Consider the following 15618-nt stretch of genomic DNA (forward strand, 5'->3'; position numbering starts at 1 on the left):
GTTCTGCAGGGGGAAACGCAGGGTTCGTTTACCCGACCTCACGTCACGCAGGGGCTTGTTACTGCGTTCTCTGGCGGACTTCCATTTTTAACCGGTGCATGCATTGTGAGGGAAGGTGTTGATTTTGACAGCTTCGTGAACTTCCAGTCTCGTGGATCTCTGGGAGAGCGATAGACGGTTTCAAACCGTTTTCATGAGACTCAAGATGACCAACGAAGAACCTCTTCCCAAAAAGGTTTGTCTGAGTGAAACAGACTTCAAAGTGATGGCACGAGACGAGTTAATTCTAAGATGGAAACAATATGAAGCATATGTCCAGGCTTTGGAGGGAAAGTACACAGATCTTAACTCAAATGATGTAACTGGCTTAAGGGAGTCGGAAGAAAAACTAAAGCTACAGCAGCAAGAGTCTGCACGCAGGGAGAATATCCTTGTAATGCGACTAGCAACCAAGGAACAAGAGATGCAAGAGTGTACGACTCAAATCCAGTACCTCAAGCAAGTCCAGCAGCCGAGTGTTGCCCAACTGAGATCAACAATGGTAGATCCAGCGATCAACTTGTTTTTCCTAAAAATGAAAGGTGAACTGGAACAGACTAAAGACAAACTGGAACAAGCCCAAAATGAACTGAGTGCCTGGAAGTTTACGCCTGATAGGTAAACAAATCATACTCCCCAGTCAAGACTTCCCTGACAGTCCCACTACGAGAAAGCTGTGGTGGGACAGCCAAGTACTCGTTTCCACACCAAGACTCAGACTTTTTGAGCCAAAAAAGCCACATTCTTACACTGTCCAGCTTGTAATGGTTAATGTAAAACTTACCAGATGAACCTTGTGTTTCAGCTTTTTTTCTCTTCCCCTTCCCCTTGCTTCAAAGGCCTGATGCCGTCGGACTATTCCGAAGAAGAGGCCACCTCCGAAAAATTCCCCTTCTAGAACATGTAGACACTTGAGAAATGTTTCTGTTTGAAGAAAATAGAGGGAGAAACAGAAGTCTTAAGTCTGTGGCACATTGTGTCTTCAGACAGTTTGGAGGATTGAAAACCTAGAGATTTTTAAATCATGAATTGAACATGTAAAATTCCAGTAAAATGTAAACATGGAATTGCATCGCTCTTAACCTTGAGCATAGTGACTTAGAGACACTGTATACCAGTTTTGCCAATAAGACTGTGGACTTCATGATTGTTAATGAACTACTGGGTCAAAAGGTGAATTTGCCTTTAAAGAATTTACTTGATAAGAACCAACTTAATAGTCATCAGACAAATAGTAGATGTCAGTACAAGTAGTGCATCTATTTAACCAGTTAGCTTAGGGCTCTGTATTATTGGATGGAGCCTTCAATCAAGGTGGTTTAAATCAATGGTTTGTTCTTTGAATGGTTTTGAAAACTGTAGATATTCTTAACTGAGGAATGTACAAACATAAAGGTGTGGTATCAAATTTCAGGTTTAAACTGTTGGAAGCATTATAAACATTCATTTCACTGTGATGAGACTCACTGCATTATTTTTTTCAGTAGTGAACTTTTATGAAAGTCATCCCACCCAACAGGTACATGTTAAAGCAGCATTGTTGGTGTTAGTGGGGGAATGTGTTCCTTCATTGTATTTGAGCCCTTTGTATTACACTCTTGATATTAAATTAAATGTGCCTTCAAGTAAAAAAAAAAAAAATAAAGTGGTATTCAAGGTCGGGCACCGGTGGCTCACACCTGTAATAAAGTGATGGTGCTACAATACAATCACCATGACAACTGGCCCACAGGAGGCAGAGATCAGGAGGATCACGGTTCGAAGCCAACTTGGGCAAATAGTTTATGAGACCCTATCTTGAAAAACCCTATCACAAAAAGGGGCTGGTGGAGTGGCTCAAGGTGAAGGCTCTGAGTTTAAGTCTCATACTGCAATAAATAAATAAATAAATAAATAAATAAATAAATAAATAAAAAGTTGTATTAAATGGTATCGTACCCAGAAGAAGGGAGATAAACTAATTCAGTGGTTCTCAGGATTATCTTGATGAAAAGACTGTGGCCCATTAATCATATTCTTGATGGGAAACTGCCACCACAGTGCATGGATGGTACTTCCAATTAAGGGGTGATAAGTGGTAATATTCATTCAAATCAGGAAACACAAATGAAAACCAAGGCATCAGCAGCCATGGGTGCAAGTAAGGCTATACTGTTATTGGTGCCTGGATTGCCAATGAGATGAGAGCGGTGGAAATAAGCCTATTACCAACACTCTCATCTACACATTTGTTTCTCCTTTCCCCATATTGGGTCCTTCCTGCTGTTTCTGGAGCTCCCAGGGCTTCCCTGCTACTGTGTCCACTGTCCACATCAGAACTTTTTCTTCAGTGTTCCATGGTCCCTTCTACTGGGGATGCTAGCCAGCCTCAGTCCTCAAGTTACTCTGTGGTCTCCTGGTCTGAGCAGGGTGGGGACAGGGAGATTAGTTGTTGATCCTATTCTGCATGTGCCCTGCCTGATTAGATCCAGGGTCTCACAGCCTTTCAGGAGCACAGTTCCTTCAGGATCTCTGCTGACTCCTCCCTCTATAGGTAGAGAACCCAAGGCTGCTCAGCAGCCTGTTGGGAAAGAGTGAGGGGAGTAGATACCACACATGCATGTTTCCAACATGGTCTTCCTCCCTGCCTTATGAGTCTCAGACAACATCAAAAGTGCTCCTTTTTTCCCTGCATCCCAAACCAGCCCCAATCTCCCCCTATAGCCATTTATTGAATTCACACAAAAGGGCCACTCACTGCCCACTGGTTCTACAGACAGCGATCCAGTTTATACCCAGGACATCTTGTTATACAAGGTGGGATGGCAGACAAGCTGTTCCATGACAGATGCAGGCATCTTCAGATGTCTTCAAAGATTTACACTCATACTGTCGGCAGAACTATTTTCCCAGAGTAGCCTACAGGTTTGTTCCTACTCTACAATCCAGGATTTTTTTTCTCTCTCTTTTTTGGTGGTTCTGGGATTTTGAACTCAGGGCCTCATGCTTGCTAGGCAGGTACTTTTACTCCTTGAGCTATTCCACCAGCCCTATGACACAGGATATAACAGCCTCTTCTTCCCTTCCCTAGCAAAGACCTTTTGAATCCATAGTCAGTTATTTAGTTACTGTTTAATTCTCCAGTAATTCACACCAGTTCTCATGGCAGGGAGAACAGGACACAAGACTTTTTGCTTAGGGAAGTACCGTTCAAAGTGGGAAGCTTAAAGAACCCGGAGGGAAAAGCAGTGAACTTGATATTCCATGTACAAGTGGACAACCTAGGACAGCCCGTACTCCTGCTTCTGCAGCTATGTTTCTAAAACACTGACTGTGAACTGGAAAACTGATGTGGCTTCTTGCTTCAGGGTTGACAGAATTATATGATGTCAGGCCAAAGTTTGGGAAACAAAGAGGCCTCCTCGAGGAATCACAGTATTCCTGACTCTGCTGCCCTCGTGGGGCTGGCTGCTCTGTGCTGGGGCTTCTTCATTGGATTATTTCCTTAAACTGGTCTTCCTCCCATAGAGAACCTACTCTTTTTTTTCCAGTGGCTTCTTCCTCAAATTCAACTGCCAGAAGTCGCGGCTCTAAGCACACATTCTCTCCATAATGTTACCTGACTTTGTCTTTCTAGTCTTTTTGTCACTGTTAAGTGCCATGGGGCAGCTGGGTGTGGAGGCAAAATGTGAGGAATCTGAAGCCAGAGGACTTGATTTAAATTTTAGTTCTGCAGCTTACTAGCTGCGTGACATTGGGTAAGTTATTTCATCTCCTTGAACTTCCTTATCTTGATTTTTAAAAATATTACTCACGATATTTTTTTTCCAGTGGTAGGTATCAAGCCTAGGACCTCACGAAATAGACCAGGCAAGTGCTCTACTACTGAGCTATATTCCTAACCCTAATTTAAAAAAGATATTTATGGTAGGTGCTTCTCTTTTGCTTCCACCTCTTTCCCAGCATGCAGAGCTGCATTTTAGGATCACACCCTCAGTGGTTCCCCATGGGGAGGGATCTATCTGATATGAGACTGGGTGTAGGAACTGGGTGTACCTTCTCTGTTCTTCCCCTTTTTTAGTATTTTGGGTGCAGCTCTTGAGGGCACATGGTCTCTTGTGCACCTCCTTAGGAGCAGGCTGTCACTGATAGGCTGTGAGTATCCTGAAACCTACTTCTTTGTAGCCACAGTGATGTTCTCCAGTGTTGACTATATTCACAATACAGATATTTTGCTTTCTATCTGCTGTGCCCTCTTATTTCTCAAGTGCTTCAGGATTCTGGTGGAAATGGAGAAATTAGATATGGGGCCCCCTGAAGATCCTCAATGTGATTGTCATGAAGAACTATAAAATTTACAAAAAGGGGCACATAACTGTAATCCCAGTTACTTACGGGGCATGGGTAGAAGGATCAGCGTCTGAGGGTGACCAGTCAAAATCATGAGAGAGATTCTATTTGAATAACACACTAAAAGGAAGGGGGCATGGCTCAAGTGGTAGAGAGCTTGCCTAGCAAGCTCAGTGTCCTGAGTTCAATTCCCAGTACCTCTCCACCACCCAAAAAGTTACAAAAAAGGCTTTAAAGGAAAAAAGGAAGCATACCTCCATTTTACCACTGACCTTCAGTCCCCAGGTACCAAGTTCCCCTCCCCAGGGGCAGTCACAAAAACCAGTGTTCTCTTCAGGAGAATCCAAAATATATACAAACACACACACATTATCTATATGAGTAGGGCATATTAAGAATTCTGTTCAGCAAAAGGTCTTTTGTGTTTGCTTGTTCTGAGACAGGGTCTTGTTTTTGTAGCCCAGGCTAGTTTCAAATGTACAGTCCTCCTTTTTCAGCCTCCCAAGTACTGCGATTATAGGCATGTACTACCACCCTCGCCTGAGGTCTTCCTTTATTAGAATATACAGAGCTTCTATTGTGTGTGTGTGTGTGTGTGTATGTGTGTACGGTACTGGGAATTGAATTCAGGGGCCTGTGCTCTTGTGCTTTGCTAGGCAGGTGCTTCACCACAGCTCTTTTTGCTTGGTTATTTTTGAGACAGAGTCTCACTTTATGCCCAAGGTGGCCTGGACTGCTTCCCTGCATAGCTGGGAATGATAGGCATGCACCACTATGGCCAGATAGTTGTTGAGATTCGGTCTCATGAACATTTTGCCTGGGCTGGCCTTGAACCATGATCCTCCCAATTTCCACCTCTCAAGCTAGGATTACAGGCTTGAGCTACCACTGTGCCTGGCTTTTTCATTCTTTATAATGACTTTATAACGTACTCCACAAACTAGTCCCCTCTCAATGGGCATCAAGGTTTTCTCAGTCTTTCACTGTTAACTGACAGTTGGGCATAATGGATACATGTGAGACCTCCGGCACCAACTGCCTGGACTCGTGTCCCAGTGCCGCTGCTACTAGCAGTGTGAACTTAGGCAAGACATTTAACCTCTCTGTGCCTCCATTTCGGTATCTAAAAATGAGAATAGGACTGGAGGTATGGCTCAAGTGGTAGGGGGAAAGTCTTAAGTTTCAGCCAATTTGATTAGCATGGCCCTTAGAGTTACGTAGGTAACTTCTATACACTGAAGGAGGATAAAGTCTCAGAAATGGTAAAATTGCTTAGAAATTCTTGAAAATAAAATTTCAAGTGTTGTAGCTATCATTCAATTGCTGGCCATAGTAGTTGAACCAAGCTACTGTCCCGTCAGTGTGCACTGTCACATGTGTCTTGGGTCCTCACAATCAAGCCCACGCAGGTTGTTAGCAAACTCTTTGAATTTGGCCCATCTTATTATGTAAAAATACTATCTAATTGTTGATCAAATTACCATTTCTCTTATTAGGAGTGGAGTTGAGTATCTTTTCATAGAAGAACCATTTATTTTCTACAAATTGCCCAATCTATCCATTGTCCTTTTTGTCTATTGAGTTGTTGGCTTTTCCCTCTATTCATTTTTTTTAATATATTAAGAAAGTTAGCTTTATGTTTATGAGATGTTTTGTAAATGTCTTACAAGCTTGCCATTTGTCTTTTGACTTTTTAATGGCATTTTATAAGTTAATATTTTCTGATTTCTGGGCTTCGTGTCATACATTCAAAGGTAGGCTCTACTCTGAAATTATTTTTTTTAAATTCTCCCATACTTCTCTAGTACTTTAATTTTGAAGTTTAATTTCTGTACTTTTTTCTTTTTCTGGTGGTACTGGGCTTTGAACTCAGGGCCTCACGCTTGCAAGACAAGTGCTCTACCACTTGAACTATTCTGCCAGCTACAGTTTAATTTCTGTGTTAGTCATACTTTTCATCGCTATGATAAATACCTGCAAGAAACTACCTAAAAGGGGGAGAGCCTTGCTTTGATTCATGATTTCAAGGGTTTCAGACCAGGTTAGTTGGTTTCAGTGCTTTGGGCCTGCGGCAAGGCAGAGCCTCATGGTGAAGAAGGTGATATGGAGACGAGCAGGCCACCTTATGGCAGCCAGAGGGAAAGGACTGGGTACAAGGAGGCCATAGCACCTACTTCCTCCAGCTAGGCCCCATCTCCTACTTTCTTTCCACCACCTCCCAATAATGTCTTACATTATGAATCCATCAAGGGATTGATCCATTGATTAGTCAGGAGTCCTTGGGACCCAATCACTTCCCAATAAGATTGTCATCTGGCAGCCAAGCCCCCAATGCATGAGCCTTCTGGGGACATTTCAGATTCAAACACAATTTATTTTGATATGAGAAGTGAAATGACTATGTGGCTACTTTTTTTTTTTTAAATCTCAGCCCCATTTAGTGACTAAATCTCCTCCCCACAAATGATTTGATATGCCCTCTGTAACACACCCTGAATTTCCTTGTGTATTTTGGTCGTTTTATTCTATTCCATAGATTCGTTTATTCAGACATTATTAGCATATTGCTTTAATTAGTCTTATTTTGTAAAACAGGTACTTTTTACAAAAGTACCTAGTTAGCTGTTAGGGATAGCCTTCCCATGTTACATTCATTTATTATTTATTTTTATGAACTTCTCTGGATTTGATTTCCTATTTGTTATCTAAGTAGAAATTTTACAGTAAGTTTGCCTAGTGAAAAATAATCATACTGATATTTTTAATGGGATTGTCTATACGACTATCCGTTGGAATTTGGGGAAATCAACACTAGATTAGCCTTTTTCTTTGTTCTCATATAAGATCATCTTACATATTTCTCATACCACAGGAAGGAGATAGAAACTCACATTTGAATAGTGCTTTATACAATATGAACTTTGTGCTTTGTGAAGAAATCTGGTCCTGATGTCTGGAGAAGGTGACAGGGACAGGCTAATAACTGATGAAAAAGGAGGTGACATTTGTAGAGGGTTGAAAGTCTTGATAGATTGTTCATTTGGTTGACTCCTCTCTGGTTGGTCAAGGGCGGTGGGGATACGCTCTGTGTACTAAGCTCTGACCCCCATACTTTAGAAGGGTATAAAAGGAGCCCTTCGAAGAGCCATTGGCTGTCAAGTATGATGAGGGAGCAGCAATCTTTTCTCTTGCTAGGAAAATGAGGGGCCATTGGTATTTAAGACTGCTGATAACATTGCCAGATGGTGTCTTGAGCAGCTTCACACTGGCCATGGTCCCAAATTTGTAAAAAAATAAAAAGGGAAAGTAATATGTAGCTGGAGTTGTGATGAGAAGAAGTAGACTCAAGCCTCATTGAACAGGCAGATGTGATTTTGTCACTTTAACGTGCGCGTAGACAACGGGGTCCGAGTCTGCAGAGCAGTTTTCAGTCAGGTGGCTGCTCTTTTCTTCTGATGGTCTGAAAGTCATGCTGGCATAGGTAAGTGACTCCTTTGGTATGGATGAAAGCTTCAGAGGAGAAAAAGGAGGATTGAGTGGACTGAATTTGGAGAAAAAGCTGTCTCTGTAAAAGTAATCTGAAAGCTTTGGTAAGAGGGGAGCCAAAGAGATCAGTAGAACTCTTCAAAGAATTGCCTTGCCCAGAGTTCAGAACACCACTATTCTAGTCAATAATGCAGAAGATGGGGAACTGGCAATGGCAGTGGCCTCTAGTGCTCTGGAAACATGACCATCTTACCTTGGCAGGAGAATCTGAGTGAGGATCCAGGACTTGAGGACTGGGGTGACCTGCAACAAGGGCCAGGAAGAAGAGGGACAAGTCACCAGTGGGGCTGGGGGCGTGGGGAACCTCTCCCTTCAGCTTTTGATGGAGCAGTGGGCGGGAGGTGTTGGGGGCGGAGAGAGCAGGGAAGACACAGACACAGAGTTCTGTTCTGCAGAGAGAGTGGCTAACACTCACTCCTGACCTTCTGTCCTCCACCACAGAGGGAAGGTGGTCCCTTTGCTCAGAAAACACTTACATCTTCTGCAGCTCTTTATGATGAGGAAGACAAACGCCATCAGCAACAGTGTCAGTAGAACCCCAGCAAAGAAGGCCAAGATTAAACTATTGTTTAGGCAAAGAAAAGGAACAGATGAACAGCTGGGCCTTTTGAAGCTTAGCCTAAAAGCCAAGTGTCACTTTCTCCATCTGTGGGTAAGCCCTTGGAACAGCTCTCACACTGGTTGGTGGACTTTCACCCCTCACGCACTAGTCAATATTTTGCTTTTGAATTACAGTGCATTCAAAGCCTCAGTGAGAGCCATAGCTCACTCCCTTCCCTGCCCCCAAAACATCCATGTTTACCCTGTGCCCATCTTCCAGCACACTGTGCCAGCTGAGGGATTTACAGATCTTCTGAAGTATTGGGGGATACTGAGTTAGAACTACGTCATTAATTCTCCCAATCTTTCTGGTCCCTTTCCCCCTGACTTCCATCCCTAGCTCCAAGCCACAGCTGTCAACATAAAACCCAATGCCATGTGGCCCAGGATGAAAGGATGGATGGAGGGGTCCCTTACGTGGGATAATTGGAGAGGCAGGATAGCGAGCTGGTTGTTGGGGCTACCGTGGGGGTGTCTGCAAGAGAACACAGGATGGGTCAGTGTAACCTGCTCCTTCTCCTGCCGTCTTTGCAGCATGGAGTCCTAGGTACCTCCAGGTTGGTGACTGGACTCTAGCTCCACAGAGGGTCTTTTAAAATGAGAATTAAACTGGACCCCAAAACAGCTAGCTATGCAAACAAATGACATTAAGACTTCAGTGTTCTGCAGTCCTGTGTGTCTCTTAGATAAGAACACATCTCATGTGTCCCCCTCCCAAAGATTTTAGTAGGAAGCCCTTGGGGTGAGATATGTCACCCCTGATTGAAGCCAGACTCTCCTGCTTGGGAGGGAGAAGCAGCAGTGAAAGTCATCATCAGTGCTTCCCAGAGTCCTGAGCACTTTGACCTTGGAATGGCTACCTTTTCCTGGTTGTTTGCAGGGCAGCTTTTAGCAGTGCCTGGCCCAATGCAGCCACTGTGGGTTTCCCAGTGTGGTGTGGACCACACCAGAGGGGAGCAAGAAAGGAAGTGAGCTGGATTCTCATACATCACCCAGCTGGTCTGATCAGATTTGGAGGGCCAGGTAGTTCTTTCTGCTTCCCCTTTCCATTTCTTGGGGCATTTGATTCTGCATTACAGGAAAATCTGATTCGTCCAATTCAGAAGTGCACTGGGCAGTGCAGCCCACTTCAGCCCTTCAGCCCCAGGCCCTGCTCTGCCTGCACACTTTAACTTAGCACTGTGGTAGGTGACAGTGTCTATCCTGAACTCACCAATTTTGGTTGTAGATGCGGAGTGACTTCCTCCCATGCTGTCTTCCCCTGAGAATAAAACAGGTACCTCTTAAAAAGCTTGGCAAAGAGAGGCAGCTGAGGGGCCAACTTAAGACTGATAGTAATGAGCAGCGACAATGAAAGAGAGGCAATCCTGGGTGTTCAATGCCATCACAGGTCACAGACTTTATCTAGGGTGGTGCAGCTCGGTCACCAGTCCTCAGCTTTGCAAATCCAGTAATTTGATTTTATCAGGGTACTAGGAATTGACTGACTGACTGCTCTGGATCTGATTTCCCACCAACCAACTTACAGCAGAGTGACATATAAACGGGAATGGTGTAAAGAACAGGTTGATGTAACCAGTGCATTCTATCCATCAGGACATATAAGAATGTCAATTAAAACCATAATTCTGGGGCTAGTGGGGTGACTCAAGCAGTAAGAGTACCTGCCTAGCAAGAGCAAGGCCCTGAGCCCACAAAAACAACAACAACCAAAAACCAAAACAAAACAAAAAACATCATTCTGCTTGGTAAGCATTGAATTGAAGTAAATATGGGAGAAAATAGATGGGTGATTTTAGTATTGACTTCTGAGGCATCTACCTCATCTTCTTTGTTTGGTGGGACTGGGATTTGAACTCAGGGCTTCATGCTTCAAAGCACTCTCCCACTTGAGCCACACCTCCACTCCATTTTGTCCTGGTTATTTAGGATGGGGTCTCACAAACTATTTGCTGGGACTCACCTCAAACCACCATCCTCCTGATCTCAGCCTCTTGAGTAGCTAGGATTATAGACGTGAGACACCAGCTCCTGACTCTACCTCACCTTTCACTGGCAATGCTGATAAACTGAGAAACTTGCTCTTGGAGTTCCTTCCTCTAGGTTCCATCAGGCATTCCTAGTCTGTTCACATGTTATCTTTTCAAGTATGCAAAGTCCTTGTCGACGCTATGGTTCTGTTTGATATGTTAAGGCTTCTTTATTTTTCCTCTTTAACTTTTTTCAGAAAGTCTAAAGACAGAAAAGTAATATCACCTAAATTCCTACTATCCATTGTTCATAATTTTATATCTTTTTAAAATTTTATATCTTTTTAGTGGTATACCATGTGTTTTATTAAAGCATGAAGTATTTTTTATTAAGTTCTTCATATAAGAAGTTATATTCTGGGTTGAACATGGTGCTACACACTTCAGCTACTTGGGCGGTAGAGACAGGAGGATTGCAATTCAAAGCCAATCTGGGCAAAGGTCACATGAGAACCTCTCTGAAGAACAAACTAAAAGCAAAAAGTGATAGGATGCTTGTCTAGCAAGTGTGAGGCCCTGAGTTCAATCCTCAGTACCACAAAAGTTTTATCTTTCCTTTTTCCCTCAGTATTTTGTCAGATGCATTGTCCCATCCCTCTAAAAACTGGGTAAACATTTTTAGTGGTGATAGGCCGTTCTGTTACAGTACCCCCCTCCTAGTCTGGGGGAGAGGTATGTTCCAACATGTTCTCCAGGTGCCTGAGACTGTACTACCAAACCCTATACAGAATATGCTGTTTTTTTCATATACACATGCATACCTATGATAAAGTTTACCTTGTAAATTGTGTGTAGTAAGAGTTTAAGAACAATAACTAAAATAAAATAGAATAATTATAACAACATATTGCAATAAAAGCTATTTGAAACTTAAAATGTTTATTTCTAGAACTTTCCATTTAATATTCTTAGGCCCCCGTTGACCATGAGTAACTGAAACTGTGGCAAGTGAAACCACGGGTGGGGGAACTACTGTGAATATATATAACATACAACCTGCTTAATCAGCTCCACACTTCTTGATATAAATAGTTTCCAACTTATTTAAGTAAATAACAGCACATAAAACTTTGTATACATCCCTGATTATTTTGGGGTGGACACAGTTTTACCCTATATTTAGACAAATCTCTGATAAAAAAATTTTGGTTCTACTATTTCTGCTCAATTTCAAGGTAATTGACTTAGACAACAAATGCTATTAATTGTTTATGTGTTTTATTCATTCAGCTCTCAAAAGTTAATTTCCAAGTCCTTGGCCCTGGGGGAAGGCTGGGAGGAGAAGGATTCCTTATCCCCATGAATCAGTCACAACAGCAATAATAGTGACATCATGAAGTGCCATCATGAAGTATTTTTAGATCCTGCAACGTAGGATAATAAGAAAAGTGCCAGCTAGGCATGGTGGAACACACCTGCAAGCATTCAGGAGGTTGAGGCAGGAGGATCTTGAGTTCCATACCAGCTTGGGCTGATCTCAATAAAATAACAACAAACAAACAAACAAAAATGGGCACCTATAATCCTAGCTACTCAGTAGGCAGAGATCAGGAGGATCACAGTTTGAAACCAGCCCAGGGAAATAGTTTACAAGACCCTATCTGGAAAATACCCAACACAAAAAGGGGCGGAATGGTTCAAGTGGTAGAGAGCGCCTGGCTAGCAAGTGTGAGGCCCTGAGTTCCAATCACAGTACTGCCACCACCACCCCACCCCCCAAAAAAAAGAGAAGTCTGAGCTGTGAGAATAGGAAGCGATAGTCCACAGCAGAATCAGCAGGGGTTAAAATTTTTCTAGAACTTTGTTCCTCTTTGAATTTTTGTCAGTGGTGCTCCTTGGAAAGCATCAAAAAGTAGCAGTATAGTGCATAATTTTTATTACATTACATTTATATAAATATGTTCTATAAAATATAACACTTAAAAAATATTGAGGTATGAATTTGCACTAAAGAAAGCATGAACTTACATTAGACCTTTCTGTTGGGCACATTCAGAACCACTCATGGCCTGTGTATGCTGATGACCTTCACTGATGACTGAATGTACAACCATCCTAAAGAAATGTTACCACCTAACACAGTTAGGCTGCCTCACTATCACACAATGCCACAGGGAAATAGCCACTTTCATACGAAGGCCAAGAAAAGCAGGAAATATATTTTCCTCTGAAAACAATAACTCAATTGTTTGACAGAAGCACAGAGTTAACATAGAAACAGTGCTATATATACACTTTTTTATCTGGCTCTAGAGAGTCTTACTCATTGCCACTAAATCCATAAACAACAGCCATTCAAATACAACCCTTCTCCCCACCAAGTCAAAGAAGAAAAATAACAGAAACCACTAACAATGACACGACATTGCCTTTTGGTGAGCAATTATTTCACCAAGATTAAAAGTATCTGATAAATGCATTTACCTTTCAAGAAAAAAATCCGATCATAAGATGCTGTGGTCTAAAACTGAACTTTTTACTGGCTTCCGTTACTAGTCCTATTTTTCAGAAATGATGAAATAAAGATCACCGTCACTGTCACTGCCACCAAAGGTTTAAGCTCCTGGCAGACTTCCTCTTTGAGGTCCTTGCTACATTTAAAAAAAAATTTCCCAGAAGCAGTGAGAGCTGCTTTTGTACCTTTTGACACATGAATGTCCAAATGTAAGAGGACAAGTTCGTTTCTAATTCAGTGTTTATTTAGTCACCCTGCAGATATTGTGGAGATCACATTAGTAAATTAGTATAATACATACTTATATATATGTCATACAGTGTGACATTGTCACTGTGGCCAAGGATCTTATAACTGCATCTAATCTAACCAGAGAGATGAATCTTACAAAGGAAATGAAAAGCAAACAGTGTAAGATTAAACTATTAGCTGTGCACATGTATCGATATCCCTTCAAGTGGGTGCCAGTAATTTACACCTGCAATCCTTGCTACTCGGGGAGGTTGAGATCAGGAGGATTGTGGTTGCAAGCCAGCCCAGGCAAATAATTCGCAAGACCCCCATCTCCAAAATAACCAGAGTGAAATAGACTGGAGATGTGGCCGAAGGGGTAGAGAGCCTGCTTTGCCAGCGGGAAGCCCTGAGTTCAACCAAAAAGAACAACAACGACAAAAAGAGATTTCTCCAGAGAGGTAAGTAGACTCATTTATTTACAAACATTGATTTGTAAAATGATCCGATTAAATATACTCATTAGATAGACACTACAGAGAATTGGTTGCTGGGATTCAAGTGACATCTCTCTGGGATCCGAGTGGGGGCATTTGTAGAGGGTGAGAGGTGATGGTTACACAGATGGATTATCAGGATGAGGTGGAGGTCTTTAAGTCCAAGCCAGATGCATACAGTCATGCACTGCTGAACGATGTATGAGAAATACATCAGTAGGGATTTCATTGTTGTGTGAACATCTTAGAGTGGCATAGGTCAATCATTTGACGTGGCCTCCATGCAATCATGAGACTCAATAAAAACAAGATACACGAGACTGCCAGCAACAAGGGACACTGGTTTATAATAAAGGGTTTTTTTAAAATGAGTATAAGGAGTACACTCTAAAATAGTGGTCAAAGGTGTAAAAGTACAAGCCAGGTGCCAACAGCTCACACCTGTAATCCTGGCTACTCAGGAGACAGAAATCAGGAGGACCACAGTTTGAAGCCAATGGAGGCAAATCGTTCTTGAGACCCTATCTTGAAAAAACTGATCACAAAAAGGAGCTGGTAGAGTGGCTCAAGGTGTAGGCACTGAGTTCAAACTCTAATAGCACCAAAAAAAAAAAAAAAGTGAGAGTGTAGCATAGCAAGTCTTTGTTATCACACCCATATGGCATCTGCAGCACCACAAACATGAGTGACGATTTGTGCTATGGCATCACAATAGCCAGATGTCACAGGGGGAGAGGAATTGTTCAGCTCCATTATAATCTGCTGGGAGCACTGTCATAGATGTCGTCTACTGTTGAGCAAACCATCATTAGTTGGTGCATGACTGTATTTCAAGTTGATAAAATAAGGAGCCACTAAAGTTTTTTTGTTTCACATTTTTTTATTTTGGTGGCACAGAGGTTTGATTGAACTCTGGGCTTTGAGCTTGCTAGTCAGGTGTTTTGCCATTTGAGCCACACCCCCAGTCCTTTTTTGTTTTAGCTATGTTTTAGATACGGTCTCGTGTTTTTGCCTGTGGCCAGCTGCAGACCAAGATGCTCCTACATAGCTGGGACAGCGCCACTACACTTGCTTGTTGGTTGAGATGGGGGCCTCACTAATTTTTGCCTGGGCTGGCCTCAAATTGTGATCCTCTGGATTTCTGCCTCCCAAGTAGCTGACATTACAGATGTGAGCCTCTGCACCCGGCACTAAGGGTTTTTTGACTGGGATATAATATGATAACATGGTCTTTAAGAAAGGTTATACCATGATATATATGATAAGTTGTGGATAGGAAAGAGGCAAGGGAATAAGCTAGGGGGCTATTGCAATATTCTGAGTATCATTTAGTACGGGTATGGCCAAGAGGAATGGAGGAAAGCCCAGGTGTGAGAAGATTGGAGGACAGCTGGGTGCTGGTGGCTCACATCTGTAATGGGACCTGAATATGGGAAATAAACTAGCAGGATGAATCAATGATTACATCAAGCTTTTGAATTTCAGTGTCTTGGAGAGTTCATTTTATTCACTCCAAAGATATCTGTTGAACATCCGAAGATGTCTATGTGTCTTGTACTACTCTAAGCGTTGAGGAAGCGATGGTGGGCATAAATGGCTTTTTTGCGTGTCTCTGTGGAGCATCTGTACTGTAGAAGATGCTGTTCACAGAGAAGTAGAAAATTGCAGTGAGTATACACGCTGCGAAGGAGCAAGAGCCTGGGTCTCATACACCTACAATACAGGGACGCAGGGAAGAGTTCCTGGAAGAAAACAGCTACGCAAAATCCTAAAATGCAGGATGGACTTCTCTAGACCAAGTGGGGGGGAAAGTTCAGAAGGAACAGATCATCCGAAAACCCTCTGCCAGAAAGGAGAGTAGGGAGTTCAAGGACAAAGAAAAAAGAGTGAC

The 15618-nt window shown here is 42.5% G+C and overlaps 2 protein-coding genes across 4 annotated transcripts; one reads left to right on the top strand and one right to left on the bottom strand.

The window, feature by feature from the left end:
- The first annotated feature begins 54 nt into the window (after positions 1-54).
- On the top strand, positions 55-1683 carry LOC141414935 (pre-mRNA-splicing regulator WTAP-like). Its single transcript, XM_074050773.1, has one exon. It carries the CDS (start codon positions 194-196, stop codon positions 659-661), a length of 468 nt encoding a protein of 155 aa, XP_073906874.1. The 5' UTR covers positions 55-193; the 3' UTR covers positions 662-1683.
- C12H1orf162 (chromosome 12 C1orf162 homolog) lies at positions 578-13225 on the bottom strand. 3 transcript variants are annotated; one of them, XR_012439942.1, is made up of 7 exons: positions 12969-13211; positions 9728-9775; positions 8932-8989; positions 8391-8476; positions 8108-8157; positions 7260-7878; positions 578-963 (listed from the first exon to the last, which is right to left on the bottom strand). XR_012439942.1 is itself a non-coding variant. In XM_074050774.1 (6 exons), exons 2-6 carry the CDS (start codon positions 9762-9764, stop codon positions 934-936), a joined length of 261 nt encoding a protein of 86 aa, XP_073906875.1. In that variant the 5' UTR covers positions 9765-9775; positions 12969-13225; the 3' UTR covers positions 578-933. The 3 variants fall into 3 exon arrangements, 2 of the variants coding, with proteins under 2 accessions (XP_073906875.1, XP_020013355.1); XM_074050774.1 differs by lacking the exon at positions 7260-7878 and having other exon boundaries at positions 12969-13225; XM_020157766.2 differs by lacking the exon at positions 578-963 and having other exon boundaries at positions 7256-7878.
- Between the last annotated feature and the right edge of the window lie 2393 nt (positions 13226-15618).

This window comes from Castor canadensis, chromosome 12, assembly GCF_047511655.1.
Source record: "Castor canadensis chromosome 12, mCasCan1.hap1v2, whole genome shotgun sequence".
NCBI classification, from domain to species: domain Eukaryota; kingdom Metazoa; phylum Chordata; class Mammalia; order Rodentia; family Castoridae; genus Castor; species Castor canadensis.

What these genes read in the sequence shown, in the direction of transcription:
- C12H1orf162 (XM_020157766.2), bottom strand. Translation starts at nt 9,764, where the DNA reads ATGGGAGGAAGTCACTCCGCATCTACAACCAAAATTG. An exon ending in CGCATCTACAACCAAAATTG is followed by an intron (nt 8,990 to 9,727) that starts GTGAGTTCAGGA and finishes GTTCTCTTGCAG; the next exon opens with ACACCCCCACGGTAGCCCCA. An exon ending in CATAAAGAGCTGCAGAAGAT is followed by an intron (nt 8,158 to 8,390) that starts GTAAGTGTTTTC and finishes CCCTTGTTGCAG; the next exon opens with GTCACCCCAGTCCTCAAGTC.
- LOC141414935 (XM_074050773.1), top strand. Translation starts at nt 194, where the DNA reads ATGAGACTCAAGATGACCAACGAAGAACCTCTTCCCAAAAAGGTTTGT.